Source organism: Taurulus bubalis (assembly GCF_910589615.1).
Source record: "Taurulus bubalis genome assembly, chromosome: 9".
In the NCBI taxonomy this organism is placed as follows: Eukaryota; Metazoa; Chordata; class Actinopteri; order Perciformes; family Cottidae; genus Taurulus; species Taurulus bubalis.
The window spans coordinates 13,021,281-13,044,074 of NC_136597.1; the positions used below are offsets into that span (position 1 = coordinate 13,021,281).

A 22,794-nucleotide genomic window follows, 5' to 3' on the forward strand; every position below is an offset into this window, starting at 1 on the left:
TTTACAGCTTCAACATTTATTCCGCAGACAACATGTACGAGCCAATGTACGTGTCAAGCAAACGACAACACTAAAAGGATCACACGTAGCTAAAGGCGGAGACGTTAGCCGGTATGTGAAGGTAACGGTAGCTGCTACAAGGCCACGCAGACTGACGTTACCATGTTACATGGTGGACGTCAGTGGCACACGAAATATGGAACCGCATAAACGATTATAATCGTATTCCTTCCGTACACGAAGTCTTGTAATGTTGTATATTACCAGCATTTTGACTCAAATTTTCCGTCCTATGATTGCGATATAGCATTTAACTTAACCTTACATCGGTGGCTCCTAACATGCATCTATATACGTCTATATCTCTATCGTCTATATCTTTATCTATATATCTTTTTTTGTGTGGCTTGTTTTATATAGGGTGCCCAGACTTTGATGCTGACGTTGATACTACTTTGTCAAATTTACAAATATTTGGTTGTCTTATTCATTCATAACGGCTGCTTCATGCATGCTACTGCCAAGCAATTTATAGGGAACAACTGTTTTTTCTTTGCAGATTGGTGTATAATTTGTACCACTGGATAGCTCCTGTTGGAAGAAGAAAGTCTGTCAGCATTGTCTGTCCCTGAGAGTGGAGAGCGTCACACCTCTAGGTTATCATGAACATTGTGCCCAGCGTCTCCAGTTGAAGCAGGACCACCACCACATGTTCACACAATAACGCATTCAGCGAGAACATATACAGATACTTTAGGTCATACTTCAGTTTTGCTGCCGGCTCCCTTCTTCTATTTAGCAGAAGATGTACGGTAGTGCCCGCTCTGTTGGCAGAGGGGATGCCAACCACAGTGGAGGTAGAGATGGAGGTGGTTCTGGCAATCAGGGCTCTGGCCGCTCCCCTCGGCTTCCCCGTTCCCCTCGGATGGGACACCGTCGCACCAACAGCACCGGAGGCAATGGAGGAGGTCCTGGAGGAGGAGGAGGCAAAACCCTTTCCATGGAGAACATCCAGTCCCTCAACGCGGCGTATGCCACCTCGGGACCAATGTACCTGAGTGACAATGAGGTTGCCATGTCAGGTGACCACATTACCAAAAGTGGTGTGACCGTGGCGACCATGGGAAGACATAGGGTGACATACGGGTCAAGGGTCAACAACAGTGGAGTTGTGGCCGCGAGCACCCCCAACATCTCCGCCTCAGTGGCTGGCAATGTTGTGCTGCCAGCAGGCATGATGGCAGGTGATGCTCTAGCTTTTGGGGACCACCACATGGCGTCCACTGTCCCTCACTCTCTAAGGCAGGCCAGAGATAACACCATACTGGACTTGCAGGCCCAACTGAAAGAGGTATTTTGCTATTTTTATCTCCATGTTTGCAGATGTTTGATAAGAGGTTGACTTGCTAGGTTCAACGGACCACATTTACAGTATTTATGTGATGAATTCTTTACCCTGCTTTCTCAGATTCTGCGTGAGAATGAGATGCTGCTGCGAGAGGTGGAAGTTAAGGAGAGCAAGCTCAGCTCCTCCATGAATTCTATCAAGACCTTCTGGAGCCCAGAATTAAAAAAGGAGCGAGCTCTCAGGAAGGATGAGGTTTCCAAGATCACCGTCTGGAAGGAGCAATACCGTGTGATTCAAGATGAAGCACAGGTGAGGGTTCCCTTGTATTTATTTAAATGGTTAGAATAGAGATTTTTCCGAAAAATATCAGTTTCTGATCTCAAGTTATTATAGTGTGTGTGTGTGTGTGTGTGTGTTCTCTCTCTCTCTCTCTCTCTCTCTCTCTCTCTCTCTCTCTCTCTCTCTCTCTCTGCCTAAGCTAGATGCAGGTTTCTAACATCTAGTTAATCCTCTTATATGCAGCTACGTATATGCTCGTGCTTAATAGATGAAAGAGGCCGTAAGTCTAATGGCTGCGTTAGCATTTCTATATGTTTCAGAGCTTGCTGGTTGCGGTGAACAGAATGAAATGTGGAGTAAATGTAAAACTGTGTCAATGTATAGTCGTGAAACCAATTTAAGATTATGTGGCGTCCAAGAACATTTAATTGTTCTTTTGATTTATTCTAGTTTTTGGGCACATGTTAAGTGGTACATTTAGTCGAACTGATCAAAAACCAGAAAAACGTGTTGTACATTTGTCTATCAAAGGAAACCATACCAAAACTTTCAGAATTCACTTTTCACACAAACATGTAGTATAGTATCTCTTATCTTATACAACAGTGTTCTGGACTTATTATCGTAGAGTTGTGTTACCATTCATCCAAATGGTTTTATTTCTGAAGTCAGGTGTGGAAACCCAGCCTTTTCATATGCATCCGTGTCAATTTTCACTCTCTTTTTTTTTCTCCTCCTTGGCTCTGAATCTAAAGAACGGAAACACTGGCTTTGCTTTGAGCTCCTTGCTCAACATGTATACATACTGTATGCACACATGTTTCATATCAATAAGTGAATACACAGGGTCTATTTTTACACCCTACAGTGTGTTTTGGGAGTTGTGCAAATTAAGTATCATTATTGAAGAGAAATAATCTTTGTTTCACTGTGATTCTTAATGGATGGGCAGATGTGTATAATTAGCTGTTTTCACTCCTTTCACTTCACAGAATCACACTGTGGACTAATTCCCAGTAATACCTAAGTAGCACAGGACTAATCAGTGGGTGCTTTAATTTAAAGATGTCTGCTTTCATATGTCAGCCTCCACCTCCCACACTGGCACACATGCAACAGAAAGCACAGACACACATACACTCGAAAGGCATTTGGGTAATTACAGCTTCAGTTCAACTGCATGCCCTCATTGATTGTAGGTTCAACTGTTCGTGGCTAGGTCTGCAATTGTATGTTTGTGTGTGCTTTCTGACTCTGTGCTCGCTATGCGGCTATGCATGCTGGGCACAGCTTTTCCAACAGCCCTACTACAAAGCATTTATCGCCATCATTCTCTGTGATAAGTGACTGCTATCTAGTCCATAATGGAGAGAGATGACTCTTTCGTTTCCCATTCCAAAAAGGAAAATACGTTTGGTACTTCACTTTAAATTGTCACTTTGGTCTTAAATACTCTTTGTCACATGGTTAAATTTAAAATGCATGTTGTGTTCTAGAGTAGTACAAATGCAAGGGGAGCAGATAAGGCATACTGAGCTTCTTTAACATTTTAACTGCCTTGTGCTTTGGATGATCTGTAGCAGAGGTGTGGCTCTCTGTGCACCGTGTCTTTACGAGCTATGACTTACGTGTTTGGATCACTTTTTTGTTGGTGCCTCACATCTCCTACTCTTTGTGCTCTCTCAAACGCCTGACTGTTATCTCTCCCCAGGCAGAGAGTGTGAGAATATGGGAGCTGAGGAAGAGAGGTGTGTGTGAGTGAGTGTGTTTCCGTGCTTGTCTGTGCATGCTTCTGCCTGTGTGTATGCAGGGGGTGGAGCAGTGCTTTCACAGCAGTGAGTCAGCCTTAGTCACGGGGTGGAGAGGCTGATGGAAAGTGAGGGTTAGTGAGAGGAGAAGTGAGAGTATTGGAGGGAAGAGAGGATGAGAAACAAGGTAGATGAAAAGTGTGTGTGTGTGTGTGTGTGTGTGTGTGTGAGGAGGAGGAGAATGGTGAGTGTCAGTGGAGGGAGAAGGAGAGAATGACAAAGGGAGGGGGCCGGAGGAGAAGGACAGAGAAAAACGAAGCCAGACACTGACTTCTCCCTTTGTTCTGTCGTCTGAAAACGCTCACAGCTGGTTCAGACCAGAGTGTAACACAGCCTTGTGTCACTGTCTCACAGCAGCTCTGCCAAGTGTCCGTGGCATCAGATGCCACAAACAATGCAATACTATACTGGGCTGCTTGTGTTTCACCTCTTGTATTTCTCTGGGCATGAAATGTAACACTGTCCACAAAGCCCGACTGTTGAGGGTGCATCTGTCAGGGTACTGCTGAATTTTCAGTCACGATTTATAGGCTGATTTTAAACATGCAGTAGTACACCGTTCTGCAAGGATCCATTCCCATAAAGTGAGGTTGGAGAAGCCCCTGTGTTATTTAGTGAATCAATACAAATTCCTTCAACTTGTATACCCTTTTGTGAATCATTTTGTAACAGAGTCCAAACAACAGACAAATGTTAACAAATGTACATGCGCTGTTTGTTTTTAGCATCTCCAGATGACTGTTCAGGCTCTTCAGGATGAGCTGAGGATCCAGAGGGACCTGAACCAGCTGTTTCAGCAAGACCCCGCCATCCAAGGCCGGGACCTGGCCCTCACCTCTGAACCCACGGAGGAGAACTACCGGCGGCTACACGCAGAGCACGAGAGGCAGGCCAAAGAGCTCTTTCTCCTGAGAAAGACCCTTGAGGAGATGGAGTTAAGGATTGACACGCAGAAGCAAACCCTGGGAGCCAGAGACGAATCCATCAAGAAACTTCTGGAGATGCTGCAGAGCAAAGGTGGGTTTGTGCCTTGGTAGAGATGTTTAAAGCCAATTTATCCTCATAAAGTATCAACACCGTGGCTGAATGTTGAAGCCAATGCAGAACAAGGCTACGAAGCAGTTCTTTTTTTGGCCAATAGATTATGATTATTGTACTAAACGATATTTAAGTCAATAGGAAAATCAGCAAACTCTTTAAAATACTAAGTCGATATGCTTCTCCACAAACATTTTGTGTCTCAAAAGGTTTTCGTCTCAGGCTGTGACTTAAAGCAGCGATTGTTTCTGCTTGATCCCCCTCAGCTCCACCCAAGCTCTCTAAGTCGCTGGCCAAATACGAGTTTCTGCGCTCCATAAACTAACCACCATGCATGCTTCTGAGGCTAGGAATATATGAGGGCTTCAGGCAGAAACTTGTGCATCGGTGTATCCCAAAATAATCTCATGTCATGGTTCTTGGTGGCACAAAACCTCAGCGATAATCGCATTGACAAACCGGATACAGGAAATTAAGAAGAAACCCAAAACCCATTTAAACCCCAGAGAACAACTTGATAGATAACAAATAAATTAAATACTGTAGCTCACTAAAGTATTTCATTTATTTTGCTGCTTTTAGATATCCTTCCCTACTGAACAGATGAGCTTTAGTTTGAAGCATAAAGTCTCGGCTCCTGTGTTAACCTCTGCAGGTTGACCTTGTGGCTTATGATGCTCAGGTTGGCTGTTACGAATGAAATGTCTTTCGACCCATTTCCTTCTGGTAACCAAGGCGTATTTACATCCTTCTCAGGGCCCTCTGCCAAGGCATCAGAGGAGGACCAGGAGCGGACCAGGAGACTGGCAGATGCAGAGATGCACAGGCATCACCTTGAGGGTTTACTGGACCAGAGAGACAGAGAGATTAATGCACTAAGAGAGGTAATGTCCAGTCCAATCATGGGAGACATACTTCATTGGTCTCGTTCTGTTGTTTATGCTCTGATATGAAACTGCTCATCGATGTTTTACACATACATGAAACATATTCTTCTTCATCTAACTCCAAAGGAGCTGCACCGTCGATACGAGGGAACCCCTGAGTCCACAAAAACTAAGGCTCTGCAGACTGTCATCGACATGAAGGTGAGGATCTAAAAAGAGAAGTGTCTGTGCAGAAGTATATTTGTGTTACTTTTGATCCCACATGTTCAATCTGTGCGTGTGAACTCCAGGATGCAAAAATGATTTCAATGGAGCGGGGCCTGAGAGACATGGAGGAGGAGCTGCTAATGCTGAAATCCAATGGACTTCTGAGCTGTGAGGAGCGGCAGGAGGAGATGAAGCAGATGGAGGTCTACCGCAGCCACATGAAATTCATGAAGAACAAGGTCTGGGAGATGAAGTTTAGTTTGACTGAACTTTTGTACTAAAGCAGATTTAAGACTTCTCGTGATGAAATGCTGTTTCTCAGCAGGTGTCAATCATGCATTTGCTAAGTTTCATTTCCATCCCTCCTCCTTTCTTTCCCCCATGGACATCTATCTTTTTTCAGATGGAACAGGTGAAGCAAGACCTCTCCAGGAAGGACACCGAGCTGCTTGGTTTGCAGACCAAGCTGGAGACGCTCACGAACCAGTTCTCAGACAGCAAGCAGCACATTGAAGTCCTTAAGGAGTCCCTCACTGCCAAGGAGCAGCGAGCTGCCATCTTGCAGACGGAGGTACAGCAGATACATTTCTATACACTCTTGCCCAGCTGACTGTGGAATAGGTGTAAGCAAGAGCACTTTGAGAAACACTTGTTCCTCCTACTTCTGACTGATAATACGACAAACAAAAGCGCAGAAGTTACCATATGTATTGCTGTTCCACTGTTTTCTTACTTTTGACCACTTTGGTTTCGTGAGCATGGCACAGTTGGGGTTCGTGACTCTTGTCCACCTTTCCCCGACCAGGTGGATGCCTTGCGTCTGCGCTTGGAAGAGAAGGAGTCAACTCTGAATAAGAAGAGCAAGCAGATACAAGAAATGTCAGAGGAGAAGGGCACTCTCAACGGGGAGATCCACGACCTCAAAGACATGCTGGAGGTCAAGGAGCGCAAAGTTAATGTGCTTCAGAAGAAGGTGATTTGGACTAAGAGCAGTTTCAAAGATCTTGTGTTTGAAATGACCACATGCATTCATCGTGCTACTGTGTGTGTGTGTGTGTGTGTGTGTGTGTGTGTGTGTGTGTGTGTGTGTGTGTGTGTGTGTGTGTGTGTCCTGTGGCTGATGTTCATTTTGACCGATGGTTGCTTGTCTTCACAGATTGAGAACTTGCAGGAGCAGCTGAGGGACAAGGAGAAGCAGATGAGCAGTCTGAAGGAGAGAGTCAAGTCTTTGCAGACAGACACCTCCAACACTGACACTGCTCTCACCACACTGGAGGAGTCTCTTGCAGAAAAGGTAAGTTTACATCTGCACATACCAAGTTACTTCTGTCTACAAATTGTATGCATGTTCATTAGTAGCGACGTATTTGTGTCGATTGGTTACGTCCGCGAAGGCAGCATGTGTGATTGTTTTCTTCGCCTCCTGCTAGGAGCGCATTATTGAGCGTCTAAAAGAGCAGCGAGACAGAGACGACCGGGAGAAGACTGAGGAGATTGACAGTAACAAGAAGGAACTGAAAGAGTTGAAGGAGAAACTGAGCCTACTGCAGGGAGACCTGTCAGACAGAGAGGTGAGAAACGGTTGGAGCAACACAAGCTCAGGCAAACTCTTGTTTACTGTGTTTCTAATAATACAGACTTTTTTTTCTATTGGTCTTACTTTGCTATGAGTCATGGATGCCTGTATTAGATCCAGTGTATTTTCAGTCTCCCCAGTCCCATGCTCTTAGAGTTTGATAAGTTGGAAAAGGTTCATCTATGCTCTTGTGTTTGTGTCTGTGTGTGTGTGTTTGTGCAGACGTCTTTGTTGGACCTGAAGGAGCATGCCTCATCCCTGGCCTCCTCTGGTCTGAAGAAGGACTCCAAACTCAAGAGTATGGAGATCGCCTTGGAGCAGAAGAGGGAGGAGTGCCTCAAAGTAGAGAATCATCTTAAGAGGGTGAGATCCTAAAATAAAGAAATCAGGCAGTCATGTGCTGGCTCAGCTCTACATGACGCTACTACATGTGTTCTTTATCTGGATATGGTCTGTCATTGAACCCCTACCTAGGGAAGCTGTAGTGAATACAACTGCGTTTAACTTGCATCCCGTCCTTTGTCAGGCTCAAAACGCAACCCTGGAAGCTCAGGCCAACACTGAGCTGGCCGAGCGCATTAAGAACCTCGAACAGGAAGTGGCCCGCCACAAAGAGGATTCTGGGAAGGCCCAGGCTGAGGTGGACCGCCTGCTCGAGATCCTTCGGGAAATGGAGAATGAGAAGAATGACAAGGACAAAAAGATCAATGAGCTGGAGAGGTGGGTAGAAACATGCACATTTCAGTTACTCTAAAACAATATTTTATTTTATAAGGATGACTTTTCAAGTTGAAAGATGTGGACATTGACTCTCCACCATCTCTTTAAGGTTTGCCCATGTCCCTAAACAGTGGTTAATGATTATGTGTCAGTAGATGTACAGCTGGTTTTTGATTGTTAGCCCTGAAATAAGTGGTGTCGTAAATGTTCACTGTGAACAGATCTTTTTTTTTTTTTTACTTTGTTCCAGAAGTTTTGAATGATTTGAATGAGCCTTTTGTGCTGTTTGTTGTGGTGTGAAGCAGCTACATTGTGCTTTCTGCAATCAGTTTTCATCCCTGCTGGCTTGGACTTGTGACCACTGTTCCTCATGACTGATGCAAATTCCTCTTCAATGACATCATGTCTCTCTGGAGATCGTTGCCCTCAGCACATTAAATGGCCTATTTTAATGTAATTTGGCCATCTGTCATTTTCGCATCTTAGCCGTATTGCTTTGAAAGCGGATGTGGGGAATGTTATTATCAGACCTGCTACACAGCTGGTAGGTACAGCTGTAGTAGTTGGCATTGGCAAGCCATGTTTCTGCAATTTTTTTCACTTTGTGTATGTGGTAAATCAAGAGATCTTATGACACCAGTTGCTACATAATCCTAGAGCTGCTGTGTATGAGCCAGCCCCTCCTTCTTTCTCTTTTTCTTCATATTGACTCATCTTTCTGGTCTTTTTTCTCTTTACTGCTTTCTTGTCTTTACACCGGAAATCTGTCACCCCTCCAGTTTGTCCTCCAGGTTAGTATCTTCTCTTTTTCTCTCTCCTCTGACCCTGGCATCCTTATTAAGTGTGGCTTCAGCTGCAGGGGTCATAGAAGTGTGCTTTGCTGCAGGGGTCATAGACCCCTGCAGCAAAGCGCACTTCATGTTCTCCTGCGGGCTTAATAATAATAATCATCATAGTCCCACAAAAACTTTCTAAGGGTTTCGGACTGAAGAGAGCAAAAAAACATTCATCTTTGTGCCCACAGTGACTCGCCATAATTTATCGTAGAGAAATGATTTAAAGTTTAAAATGTTGACAAAAGTCTGAAGTTTATTTTCCCAATTGGGCATTTTTTTGATAGCTAGCACAGTTTTCATGTAATTATTGTTCAAGTTTAGGAAAATGTGGGAACCATTTCAGAGTTTACAATGGGTGTGTATGGGGCAGGTTAGAGCTGTGATGTCATCGCTAGAGCACGAGGAGCTGTGTCCTAACCACCCTTTTTGTATTTGTATTTTGCCATTCACTCCACAATATTGACTTTTGAGGCATAATTTATATATAAAAACGTTGGAAATATTGTGCTTGTGGTACACATGCGTCGTGGAATCCAACAAATTTATACTGTTTTGTCAGCAAGCCTGAAAGCGACATGAAGTCCGGCCAACTGCTCCATCAACCTCCATGTTAAATCGGACCATAATTTTCTCTCATGACGGAAACGTGAGCACTTTACAAACTGAATTTACGCTCTCATTTATAAATCCTTACAAATATTTAAGTAGACGGAAACGTTCTCAGAAGTCTTGTGCTTCTCATGATTTTGTTATTTTCGTGATGGGATTCACGGTTGTCTGTCAAATACAATAGTTTGAAAGGTTGTTTTCTCATTAAATCCACAGTCCAGTCTCCCGCTCTGTGACAGTGTCACACCTGTTTTAAGTTAGCCAATCAGGGCTGTCACCATGGCAACCAGTGACACGCGGGCACAGACGCAGGAGGAACACGTGTAATCACGTGATATGTTGCAGCAAAGTGCTGTCCCATTCATATTTACACCATCAAGCCCACACAGCTAATGTTGGCATGTATGTGTATATATATCCAATCCATGCGTGCACGCGGTAATACTGTAGCGTGCACTCAGACTCTTGACTTTTGATCATATTTATGCAAAAATAAATAATAATTAATTTTTTTAAGTCAAGGAGTTATTGATTCTTTAGAGATCAAGGACAATAGGGGCTGGTATTCATATGTAATCACATGATATGTTGCAGCAAAGTGCTGTCCTATTCATATTTACACCATCAAGCCCTCACAGCTAATGTTGGCATATATATATATATATATATATATATATATATATATATATATATATATATATATAAAAATAAATAAATAAATAAATAAATAATGTACCTCAATAACACATCTCACTACCGGTAATGTATATATTTTGCGACGTCTTACGGCAGTAGTAGCCACACTTTCAAAATTTCTTGTGAAATTTTCTAGTTCTTTATGTTCTCTTCTCACATTTCTCACCTTGTGCCTCTTCAGAGTATGTGGTGCTGCAAGATACTGCCTCGTCTTGACATATTGAAGTCTTTATCTTTCTTCTTACTTTTGTTTATGCACATTTTTCCTCTTTCACCCTCTTATTGTCAATTCTGAGATTGACTCTTTGCAGAGCTGTGTAAAATGTTGCCAAAGCAAGTCTGTAAAGATGTCCGCATCTGATTTGAAGATGGATTTTGCTACCTGAAACTATTATCTTACAATTGGCTACAATCATAACAGACTTATATCAATTATATAATCATAGATGTGGTAATATGTGAGTAAAGAAGGCTTCCTTTGGAATCGGACAGAAATTAATTCTGTGCATACCTGTACTAAACTGAACTTATTTACACTTTTCCCACAATATTTACATCTCTTTTCAACTTTAATAATACATTACATTTGCATGTAAAGTGGAACCATAGTCTAACTTATACATGTACATGTACATAACATTTATTCTTGTGTCAATTTAGGCAGATGAAGGACCAGTCGAAGAAGGTGGCGTCTCTCAAGCACAAGGAGCAGGTAGAGAAAAGTAGGAATGCTCGACTCGTGGATGAGGCCAGGAAGAGGGAGGACAACATGTCTGAGAGCTCCCAGCATGTGAAGGTGTGCGTGTGTGTGTGTGTGTGTGTGTGTGTGTGTGTGTGTGTGTGTGTGGTTCGCTCTTATGAACCTTTCATGAGAACAAAGTTCACATTGGCTGGCACTGCCTTCCTAGTTTAGCGTCCAACAAGCCATTATGTGACCTCTTTCTACTCCTGTTGTGTAGGACACTCTGCGTCAGAAGTCTGAGCGCATAGAGGAGCTGGAGGAGGCCCTGAGAGAAAGCGTTCAGATCACTGCGGAGCGAGAGATGGTGCTGGCACAGGAAGAGGCTGCCAGGTCACTCCAGGAGAAACAGGTAAACACAACTGCTCCTAAACAAACGTGCTCATGAGAAACCAATATTAATCAATCCAAAGGATCACACATACAGTACATGCTTTATCTAAACTCTATATACAAGAAACGCCTTCATATACTGAGATTCTTTCTCCTTCATCTTTTTGCTTGCCATTGTGGTGTTTCTCATCCTTGCTCCACCTCCCTTCTTATGGCCTCCATCTCTTTCTCAGTTTTTTTATCTTTGCTTTGTTGTTTTCTCTTGTTTTCTCTCTGCTACACACCGCCTCTCAGAAGCACTCACTCAAACCAATGCATGAGTCCCAACTCGCCCACTTAAAGTGGTCTAAGGTATGAGCCCAGAACGTGTGACCTCCCATCAGTGAGCAACAACACTTACAGGGGTGGACACAATAACGGCAACACCTCTACAATTCATGCAATGACACAACGACCCTGCAATACAAGTGTTTGTGAAGATAATTTTTGAGGAATTTGAGTTTGATTCTGTTGGATTGCATTTTTTTGTAAGGTGTTGCTGTTTCCAGCTCGTGTAGTTTCTATGTTATTTCGTTTACCTGCTCATGAAACATAGCAATGCTAATTAATTGGTTGGCTTGAACATCAAGTAGCCAATATAATTGATTATATGGGAATAATTATTTTCTCTTTCATTCAGTCAATTGCAATAAAGCATGTACTGATAACAAACACTGGTACTCTTGTGCCCTTTTTAAATGAATAACAGGTAAATGAAATGTTGTGCTGTAGTTTAATGGTATCTGTGTTAGTTGATCCCTAGTTCTTCCCAAAAGCCCACATGAAAAATGCTGCCCCTAATTAGAGCACAGTTTATTTTCTTGAAAAAAAAGTACTTTCACTGATGGATGTAGGTAATCAGTTTTACTCTATTCATGATTGAATCGTGTGTGTGTTCCCAGATGGAGGAGCTGCTGGGGGCCATGGAGAAAGTGAAGCAAGAGCTGGAGTCCATGAGGGCCAAGCTGGCCTGCACCCAGCAATCTCTGTGTGAGAAAGAGACACACCTCTCAACGCTGCGAGCTGAGCGCAGAAAACACCTGGAGGAGGTCCTGGAGATGAAGTAAGACACACACACGCACACGCGCACACACCATAGGGTGGAGTAGACTCTGGAGTATCGATTGCTGCCTTCATCTTGTAAAATGTCATCCTATTCTGGCCTTCCCCAGCTGGCAGGAGGATTTTCTGAAATAAATAATAAATAATAAATGATAATTGATGTAATTACTTGTGTGGTTAAATGCCATGTTGTTTCATCCCCACCTAACAGGCAGGAGGCGCTGCTGGCTGCAATCAGCGAGAAGGATGCTAACATTGCCCTGCTGGAGTTGTCCTCCTCTAAGAAGAAGAAGACCCAGGATGAGGTGGCTCTGCTGAAAAGGGAGAAGGACAGACTGGTGCAACAGCTCAAACAGCAGGTGGGGAGGGAGCTGCTGGTCAAATCTGATTTAAGGGTTCAGATAGTTCAGTTATCTTTTCTACACTTGTCTCACACGGAATATGTTCACCAGTAGGGAAGAAAACACTTTTTTTTCCTTCTTTTTTTAACAATAGTTTGTGTTCTCATCAGGCACACTTCAAAAGATACATGCCAAATATCAGTTACTTGTGTCCCTTGAGGATTACCTGTCACACTGGGGAGTAACTTGTCCAGGGACTTCAGTATTTGAAGTCCCTGGATGTAGACCACCATTCTTTTTTTTCTCTCTCTTGTTCTCCCTCTAACCACAAGCAATCAAAAACTAAACTAAAACAATGGCGCCATATCAAACGGGTTCCTGACTGGTCCTCTGTATGCTGGCTCCACAAAAATGCTGCAGACATGGTCCTCTTTTTCTCTTGAAACTTTATTGAATGTGCCCACTTTATTTTGACATATAGACTGGGACAATTTATGTCAAAAATTAACCAAGATTTAATTTGAAACCATAAATCACTTCGCTCAATTCAGTACACTTACCAGATTTGCAAATGTTTAGGAAATATTGTTTAGCGGCCTTAACAGAGGAGGCAAACCGTTACAGAAACATTAAAGTTTATTTACACAACCGGGGGCATCTATTTGTATCTTCAAACATGTTTCCCAATGCTTAGAACATTTGAGTTCTGCCGGCTTCTGCTGTGATTACGAGACTTCGGGTACATTGATGTTTCACAGTTGGGAAAAGCACAACTGTTAATGATAAATGGCTCATTTATCTTTGGCTGCTTCAGTTAGGGGTCCTGGTATTGTACATGCTGTCACACTGTAATGTCTTACTGGGACCTTGAATAGAAACACCTGTGATTTCATACTGGTTGTCAACATTTCTGCTGTGAAAAAAGCACTTTTGTCCAACTTGGTTTTGCTGAACTCGTATGCTGACAAACCTCAGCAATAATGCTTCTGAATAAAATGTAATTATAAGCAGTAGGGTTGCTTATGTATGAGTAACCTTTCCATTGTGAATTGTTTATTTTTACCAATTTTAATTTACAGACTCAGAACAGAATGAAACTGATGGCAGACAACTATGAGGATGACCATCTGAAGACTGCGCCTGACCAGACAAATCACAAACCCTCTCCAGATCAGGTAGCCTACCGATCCACCAATTAGGCAATTTCATTCTGAACAGCTTATCTAAAATTTGCATATTGATTTATTAACAATTTCATGTCTGTACTGTAGTAAAGAAGGTTGAACCGATGCCTGCTATCTGAAGGGAACTGTTTTTTTTAATGGAAGTTTTCTCTGCTTAACTTTTCTGTCTAATTCTGCACTAACCAAATGTTCCTTTGTAATGCTGCGATTGGCTTACCTTGTGGCTAACAGGATGATGAGGAGGGTATTTGGGCGTAGCCAACCTTTTGCCCTCCCCCTCTCTCTCAGCCATTTTGTTCAGAAGGGTGAGCTCGTATGAAAAGCCAGACCTGTCGCCCCTTTCCTCATCTTTTCTCTGTGGCATGTTCACTTTGTCTTCCATTTATTGTGGTTTTCTTTTTGCCCTCAGCCATTCATCCGTTCTTGTTGATGGTCGTCATTGCTTGTTTTTTTCTGTGAGAGTACATCCTGCCACTCATCCCGTGCCATGTATTGCTTCTTAGGGGCTTATGGGTTCGGGTTCAGCGATGCCTGTCTGTGCATGTTTGCATGCACATGCTAAGAGGATGAGACGTATTTGATGAAGCATCTTCTCTTTCACTGATTATCTCCTGACATTTTGACCCACACTAACGGGTGTTGATGGTTTTAACCTCCCCGTAATCAGTAGTTGTGTAAGTAGCTTTGTGAGACACTTTGTTGAGCTGCACATGCAATAAACATCCATAGAATAATGCACCCGAGAAGGAGATGGATTTATATAAACATGCATGCAGATGTAGACGTTTTGTTTTCATGCCAGTGGCGTCTTGTGCTTCAGTCTTTCATGATCAATCAATTCAACGACAGCATAACACTCGTGTAGTAATATTTTTTTCATCGCCTTGTTTCTTTATTCTTTTTTTCCCACACGGCCTCACACTCTTGTCCCTTTCGTCTCACCCTGCAGATGATACCCCCTCTTCTAGCCCTGTCCCAGAACCGCAGTAAACTCAAGCTTTACATCGCCCACCTGACAGACCTCTGCCACGACCGCGACCCCAGCATCCTCAGCCAGCTCACGCCGCCTTCTCACTACCACCACAGCGACCCCGAAGACTGGGAGGAGGAGCTCCAGAAGATGAGTGTCGAACAGGTAGAGGAGGAAGTTTCAGTTATTCATGCCTACATTGTAATTTGTAACCACAAATTTGTAATTTTTGGAGAATAGGAATGACGGGTGTATTGTCTTTTTCAGTTCAAAATTAAGCTTTTGGTTTGCTTCTGAATTGATCAGAATTGAAATTAATATAATCAAGGAAATATAAGTACAGTAGGAAAAATGTATGATGCACAGGAAGAGTTTTGATTTTGAAAGCTTGATTTGAAAGTGGATGCACGTTTGAGATGATCAGGAAGTTCATTTCTATTTGTTTGGATAATCTTTAGTCATTGCTGATGGAATAACTTTGATTAAGTTGTTGAATTTTAGTATTAAAAAAACTGTCAATTTGAGAGTCAAATCAGGCTCCATTGTATTAATTTTTTTCATATGCATGAGGATGCAGTCCCTTTTTGTCAATCACATCAGGGATAATACCTTTTTAAGGGAGATTGAATAAATTATTGTTAGATTCAAATGACATGTACTTTTCAAGAAACCTTTTTGAATGTCAAACCTTTCTAGATTTGTTTCACATTTTCTTGGGGGGGAAATGCAGAGTTTTGTTGATTTGAAAGTTTAGTAAAAGAAACTAATTCATATTTTTCTATCCAGGTCGAGAGAGAGCTGGAGGTGTGTGAGAAGGAGAGCGGGGAGCTGCAGGAGTACGCCAACTCTGTTCTCCAGCAGATCGCAGACTACTGCCCCGATATCCTGGAGCAGGTTGTCAATGCCCTGGAGGAGTCGTGCTGACAACTCGGATCTCGGACCCAACCTGGCTGACCCCTGGTGTTGTATAATCTGTACCTGAGCCCGGGTGCCCCGACCTCCACTCAATGAGGCTCCTGGCAGGATGAGCGTAAACTTGGGCATCGTCTCACCCCGCTGAGCTTTTCTTCTTCGCTCCCCTCTTCCACCCTGGAATGTACTTTACAACTCCTATGTGCTTTCCTGTCTCAAGTGTCGTTCTATAAAATCAAATTAGGCACGTTCACAAAGTCGAAACGTTGTCGAGTACGGCTCTTTGAGCAAATATCAGATGACACACTGAAGTCTCTTTATTTTAATGACGGCTGTGGCAGATGGTGGCGTCTCAGTGGGAAGAGAATAACTAAAGTACACACCTAGTCACATTATCAGGGATACTGGAGGCTCGTGAAAAGTTAACGGCTCACCCGTAAGCATTTGTGAACTCACCAAAATTTGATTTCTGTTTGTAGTATACTTAGAAAGATATTGCACACCTGTAAGTCTGGGACAGGTGCGTTGGGAGACAAAGGATATGAGATGAAAGAAGCAAACTTCTGCACAAAGTCTTGGAGTATACTGCCAACCTTCTTCTCCCTAGATGTATTCATTCACAGCAGGAACTGCTAGATCAAGCAGCGTTACCTCACCCACAACTATCTGTCCTTTACCCCTTAGATTCCTCTTGCCTATCTTTCAAGTAAAAAGGGGTAAGTGTATTCCTCACATCGGGCAGGAAAGCACTTTTTGTCTTTGAGAACTAGGGAGCTGCTACATCTCGAGGGTAGCAGAGGAGCTCCGTTCAGCGGGTAAATAATGGAGCTATGTCGAGGCTTATTTTGTATTGTAGTCGGTGTTCCCTAACTAGTAGGTTGGACTCACTAGTTAGAAATACAGCTACCGGTGGCCAAACATCTGAGCACGTTGGAAATGCCACATTTTAACCAAATATAAATGCAGCATGCTCTCCAAATGTTTCTACTCTTGTCTTGGATCTGTGGATCTGTCATTGTAGCGAGGATTAAGATATAGGTACGTTTTACTGTGTCGTCTGTGGCTGGGTCACTGGCATGAGAGGGGGATCAAGGACTGACCTTTAACACAGATCAGAGGTCAGCTTTAAGTTACACAATGTTCTCAAATATAAGAGGGAGAGGAGAGAAACAAAAAATAAATAATGTTATTCTCTGAGACACATTCAGTTTTAGATGGTTTTGCACACAACGTCCACTTGTTTATGAGGTATGCAATGTTTCTTTTGAGAACGTTCTAGTGGCCTTGGAGCATGAACAGAGATCAGTACTGGACCTAATGCAGGGATATTTGTTCCTCTGTTATATTGGTGCTAAGGCATGATGTAAGATCCACTGATCATTCAGTCTCATCCAAAGTTTCTGTAGATGTTACTTAAAGCCCACCTGATCTTTAGTTTGTTGACTAAATCACTGAAGAATACAAGCGATGCTTCCATTTCTTGTATTTTTCATATCACTTACAAATGCAAGTGATGCCTCCTTTTTATTGTGTTTTTTTAAATCTTCAGGGCTGAGGTTTTTAATTACTAAGTGCATCTACATTTACAGGAAACAAAAGTCACTTTTCAGCAGATTTTGACCTTTTAGATCAGTTTGTAAATAACGTGATATTTAACACGTACAGTGACTGAATCAATTTAATTAAGTGGAAGGTGTTGTGCATTCTTTAAAAAAAAATCTGAAAAGTTAAAAGCAGTGCAGTTGTCTTTTTTGTCTTACGGACAAAATATATATGTGTGTGTGTGTGTGTGTGTGGGCGCGTGTGTGACAGTACTGCCATAACTTGCGGAAAGTCATGTTCTATAGAGAGAGAGAGATATATATATATATATATATAAATATAATACATATATAAAAGTGTTTACTGTATGGATATGCATTGAATGTTTGCACAGAATTTTGAAAGAGCGAGCTGCTCTGAACAAAATGACCGTCGAGTTGGTGTCTTCAGCAGAAACTGAGGAAAGTGTCAAAAAAATCTTTCGTGTCAAAATAATGTGTGAACTACAAATGTTTTCAAACCGTGACTGTGTGATGGGAGAGTACTTTCCTTGCATTTATTTCTAATCAGCATTTTTACAATATATTTTCACCATATGGTGATGTACATTTATTACCCAGCGATTCCAGTGTTGTCTTTTCTTCTTACCTTATTTCAATGTTTTTTTTCTCTTCTTCTGGTGGTTGATGTCAAAAGCAGATTGTGCCTGATGGATTAAAAAAAAATTAAGTCTCCAACCATCATGGCCCTCCTGCTGTTGTAGGAGGAACATAATGTGACATGACAAAACTGCATCTGGAAGTGTTCTAACAAACTCCCTGTAAGTGGTTGGTGGACGAGTGGTTCACCCACAACAAAACACTTCCGCTGGTTCTGGACTGTCATTAGGATGCTCGTCATCGAGATGCATTTCTCGACTTCTCATTTCAACCCTCTCGCCCCGCACCACTGGGTTCAGAGAAAGAAGAAAGCATTTGTTGAAGTTTAATTCCCCTTACTTTGGCCTGTGTGTCCCTGCCCTTGCCTTAATGTGTCGTCATCTCTTTTTCTCTACTCTTTGAGGACCACAGGGCTGATTAAGGGGCATCTGTCAAGTTCATGGTATGTTTTTTATTTTGCATTTGTATAAGAAATGTACTGCCTTCTGTCTGTTTGTGTTAAGAAATCAAACTGTAAACGGAGAGCAAAACAGACGTTTGTGAGTTATTTGGATTTTGTATGTATGTAAATAAATAAATTATAAGCCTTGGTTTCTTGCACTTTTTTGAGAAAGTCAGACGCCACATCCAAATGTGTGAATATACTTTAACTCGTTTGAAGATGAGCCCGTCAACTGATTTCACATTCACAGCTGTTATAAAGGTGGTAGTTTTAGGCTGAAGCGCCTGTATTGTAAACCAAATTATACAATATTTCTCATAAGTGGAGTTGGTATAGTTACAGCCTGGAGTCGCCACAAACTTATTGAGAACATGGATTACTATCAGATTGTATATAATGACCATGAGATCTTACTCAAGGACAGCTAAGCAGTGTGGGAAATTGCTAAATGGGGCTTGGAATCAAAGTCCTGGGACACAGCTGTGAATTATGTAAAGTTATTCAGAGTGCCAGTTGGATCCAATAGGAACCAGACTTAGTTCTCCAAGTGTGAATTCATTTCTCAAACATGATCTAATGTTTAAATGTCGGAGATGTATGAGGTGTGAACTATCTTCAGCTGCACAAGTCTATTTGGTATTAACTGCTGATTAAGATACTACTCATCTTAATCACATAATTCATCCTAGATTTCAAGTAAGTAAATAAATTAAAAGGCATTCTTCAGATTATGTGGAAGTATAAGTGTATACACACACACACGCACACACATACACACAAAAACTTGGCTATTAAGACTTGTGAGAGACATTGCACATGGTGCCCTAAACAGCACAAACAATAAAGATCTAGTCATATTAAATAAAAATAATTGGTAAAACTGTTACAAATTCTACAAGTAAACACTCAGAAACTGAAACATATTTGCCATCTTTATTCATAAATATCACTACTGTATGAATATAAAACAATCTTAAATTACTGCTTTTTTTAAACAAATACTCTATCGTTGGAAGCTCCTCAGGAGAAAACACACTGATTAAACAGTTTTAAGGTATTGCATATAGCCTTGGCAGCTGTTAATTACTACACCTTACTGTAGTCGTGTTGATGAACCTTTGACAGAGTAGCATACTGGAACATCTGACACATACTTATTTCCTCAGGAATATGAAACATTAGCCAACTATACACAGGTAAACAAAGACAGACGGGAGTGATCCACCCACTTCAATTTGAAGTACAATTTTTTCACTCAATACAAAAAATATTGGTTACAAGTAAAAAATACATCAGCCAAAAAAAACATTCTATCAAAATTTGACTTTCTGTTAAGAGTTAAAATGCCTAGCTATTATTCTGCAATGAGATTTTTTCGTATATCTAAATCACCATTGGTATGCGAGTCACAAAAATATGCACTGTTATTTAGTATTCGGTGATAGTAGGCACTCCTGTGTTTAATGGGTGAGGTAGCTAGATAGTAAGAACTGTACACAGGCTGAGATTAAACAATGCGCATCAGAAGAGAGCAAGACTGAAACCAAACGAGGAGTATTGCAGTGGAGGTGAACAATATTCCAGTGATCAATGCCGAGTCCCTCTCCTTGTTTTTAGTCACAGTATAGAAGGTGAAATTAAGAGTGGATACAGACTGTCCTTCTCAGTATACAACTGAGCACTATACACAATGAAAGATGTATACTACATAAGAGAGATTTTACCTCACTTTCTCACTCTCAGTCATCTGCCACAGTCCCAGGTTCAACACTTTAAGGCACGGGAGCTGTGTTATCCTCTCCAGACCCCTCTTGGTGATCTTAGTACAACCGTACAGATCAATCCCTGTCAGCTGGGTCAGGTGGTCAGCTATCAACTCCAACCCTTTGTCTGTGATCCTCACACACTGTCCAATGTTGAGAGTCTTGAGTTCATGCATCTGGCGTACCATCCTGTTAATGCCATCATCGCTGATATGGCAGGAACAAAGAGAGAGGGACTTGAGCTGATACAACCCCTGGGCGATGTAAGCCAGACTCTGGTCTCCAATCTTGTCACAGAAGGAGACATCGAGTCCAGACAGCCGCAGGGAGCCCATGGCCAGATGCATTATCCCCGTGTCACTGATGTTATCACACGACCGCAGGTTCAGACTGCACAGGTGCGTCATGTGCGACAGGTGGATCATCCCTGCATCCGATATCCCTCCACAGAAGCTGAGGTTGAGCACTTTGAGCTTGTTTAGGCCCTTTGAGACATGTTTCAGGGAAAGGTCAGTCAACTTCTGGCAGTCCTGCAAGGTTAACTTCTCCAGGGACAAGCAGCCCTCCGCCGCGCTGCGGGTCATGCCCGACAGGTGACCGATGCCCACATCGGACACATGCCTGCAGCTGCGCAGGTTAAGGCTCTTGAGTCTGTGCAAGCCCCAGGCAATGAGCAACAGGCCGGTGTTTGTGATATTGCTGCATCCTCCAAGTTCAAGCACCTCCAGGTTTTTGAGATACTGGGCAATCCTGCCCAGGCTCGAGTCAGTGATCTGTTTACAAAGGCTGAGGTTCAGCACCCGTAGGGATGGGATGTCCTGCACAAAGGCATGACCAAGTCCGTTGTCCGTGAGGTTGAAACACCCACACAGGTTAAGGCTTTCGATGTGCGGCATCCCTTGAATCACGTAGCTCAGACTTCGCCGGAGGCTGAGAATCTGAACTTTTTTGATCCCCCTGGTCTGCAGACTGGGGAACAGAGACGGGTTGGCTCTCCGCAGATGGAGCTTGGCTTCCACCCCCCTCCACACGGACTTGTGGTAGGACGCGTCCCTCCAGGCCGCGCACACTTGGGCTACTCTTCCTTTGTCTTTAACGTCCAGATAACTGAAAATAATGGCCAGGATCTCCGGGAAAAGGCACGATATATGAGTCTCCATTTCGAACATGACTGCGGGCTGACTGCTTTGGGCGGCAGAGGTCGACTGTGGGCCTCGATACTGTCGTTGTGAGCTCGCAGGAACTCTGCTGCCGAAGTTGCTGCCTGGCAACGTTAGCTAACGTCAGCTAGCATTCAAACAGGCTAACGCTAGCTATAGCCAGTTAGCTTCGTGTGTAGCGTAACAAACATCCATCCTGTTGGAGCGACGCCTGCTATTATAATCAATACAATACGGGGACAGGTGCCCCTTTTTACGGCACAGTTATTATATTGGCAAGTGGACGCAGGTGACGGAAACTCCGAAAGCCAGTCGTGATATTGACCGAGCCGGCTAACGTTAGCTAACGTCTGCGCAGCGTTAGCTGTCTAAACTTGTTAAAAGCAGAACAACATCCGCGTCCGAGCTGTCCGAGAGCGACAGGTCACTTCCTCCACGTCATCGCAACGCGAATCCAGGAACTTTTTAGTTTGCAGAAACTTTCCTCCGCCCGGCTGTTTGCTCGTACGAAAGGTAGCAGCTCCTTTAGCTTCTGAGGCATTTCCATCAGCGTCGGCGCTCCAGATGAAGAAGCAGCTCGTTCATCCAGCGGCTCCTAGTGGAAGTAACACGGATGGGTACTGTTACTGCTGCTGGCTCCGTTACACCGCAAAATATACAGGAAGAGCAATGTGGAATAGCTGTATTGAAATAGTATAGCTTTAAGTACTTTAGGAGTACATTTGAACTATATTTAGTCTGTAACTTTGATTGTTATGTTTGTTTGTATACTGAACCAGATGGCATATTGTAACGTTAAGTAAGAAGTTTCTTAAACTGTACTGTGTTATTACAATAAAAGAGTACACAGGCGAACTTAAGGTGGCTCCTTATTGAATGACAAGTTTATTGGCATGTATGCTGAGACTTCATATTTGATGTTATATAACATACAGCGAAGAAACCCCCCACATAGCCACTCGTCGACAGAAATTTTGACATTTATTCTAATCTTTTTTCTCCCTCTTGCTTCCCTCCTCCTTTGCTCTTGTATATGTGCGTATGAATGAATATATATATATATATATATATATATATATATATATATATATATATATATATATATATATATATATATATATATATTTCGCCAGAGAACACACACACATTCCACACCTACCCATCTGCATCCATTTAGCTGGACCTCCATTTTGACTCTCATACCATCCGTGTGAAACTGTGTTAAACTCAGATTGCTTTTGTTAACTTTGTCAGTGTAACTTTAAGAAAGAGGATACATGTGTATGTTGAGGAATGCCACAAAAAAATGTTAAAGAAATAAAAAATGAAAAGTAACATTTTTATTGAAAAATGTAAATAATAAAATAAATAACGTTTGGTGACAAACTGTCTATTTTACAGTATGTCATTATTTTACTGTCATTTATTTACAGTACAAGATTAAAGGTTATTTAAGGTTAAGAAATACAGTACCCTGTTACCGTGATGACAAGTAAAGTACTGTGATTATTACTGTAAAAATAGCTATAGTCTTTTATCGGTATTATGATTAATTTTGCAGTAAGCAAACTGAAATGTTATACAGAAACTTAGTTACTGTACATATCACAGTTTTCTAGTTACAGTGTGGTAATAAATGGCAAG

At 42.3% G+C, this 22,794-nt stretch overlaps 2 protein-coding genes across 2 annotated transcripts; one reads left to right on the forward strand and one right to left on the reverse strand.

Moving 5' to 3' along the window:
• Nucleotides 1–805: 805 nt before the first annotated feature.
• LOC306741838 (ELKS/Rab6-interacting/CAST family member 1-like) lies at nucleotides 806–15,961 on the forward strand (the record flags this gene model as incomplete). Its single annotated transcript, XM_079224158.1, has 19 exons — nucleotides 806–1,351; nucleotides 1,469–1,657; nucleotides 4,161–4,452; nucleotides 5,230–5,357; nucleotides 5,487–5,561; nucleotides 5,651–5,806; nucleotides 5,971–6,138; nucleotides 6,373–6,540; nucleotides 6,724–6,861; nucleotides 6,998–7,138; nucleotides 7,366–7,506; nucleotides 7,670–7,863; nucleotides 10,665–10,800; nucleotides 10,964–11,095; nucleotides 12,018–12,178; nucleotides 12,389–12,536; nucleotides 13,598–13,693; nucleotides 14,652–14,837; nucleotides 15,459–15,961. 19 exons carry the CDS (start codon nucleotides 806–808, stop codon nucleotides 15,594–15,596), a joined length of 3,333 nt encoding a protein of 1,110 aa, XP_079080284.1. The 3' UTR covers nucleotides 15,597–15,961.
• A 3,177-nt stretch (nucleotides 15,962–19,138) lies between these two features.
• Nucleotides 19,139–21,552, reverse strand: LOC306741435 (F-box/LRR-repeat protein 14-like). Its single transcript, XM_079223720.1, has one exon. The coding sequence runs from the start codon at nucleotides 21,157–21,159 to the stop codon at nucleotides 19,948–19,950; it is 1,212 nt and encodes a 403-aa protein (XP_079079846.1). The 5' UTR covers nucleotides 21,160–21,552; the 3' UTR covers nucleotides 19,139–19,947.
• Nucleotides 21,553–22,794: the final 1,242 nt, after the last annotated feature.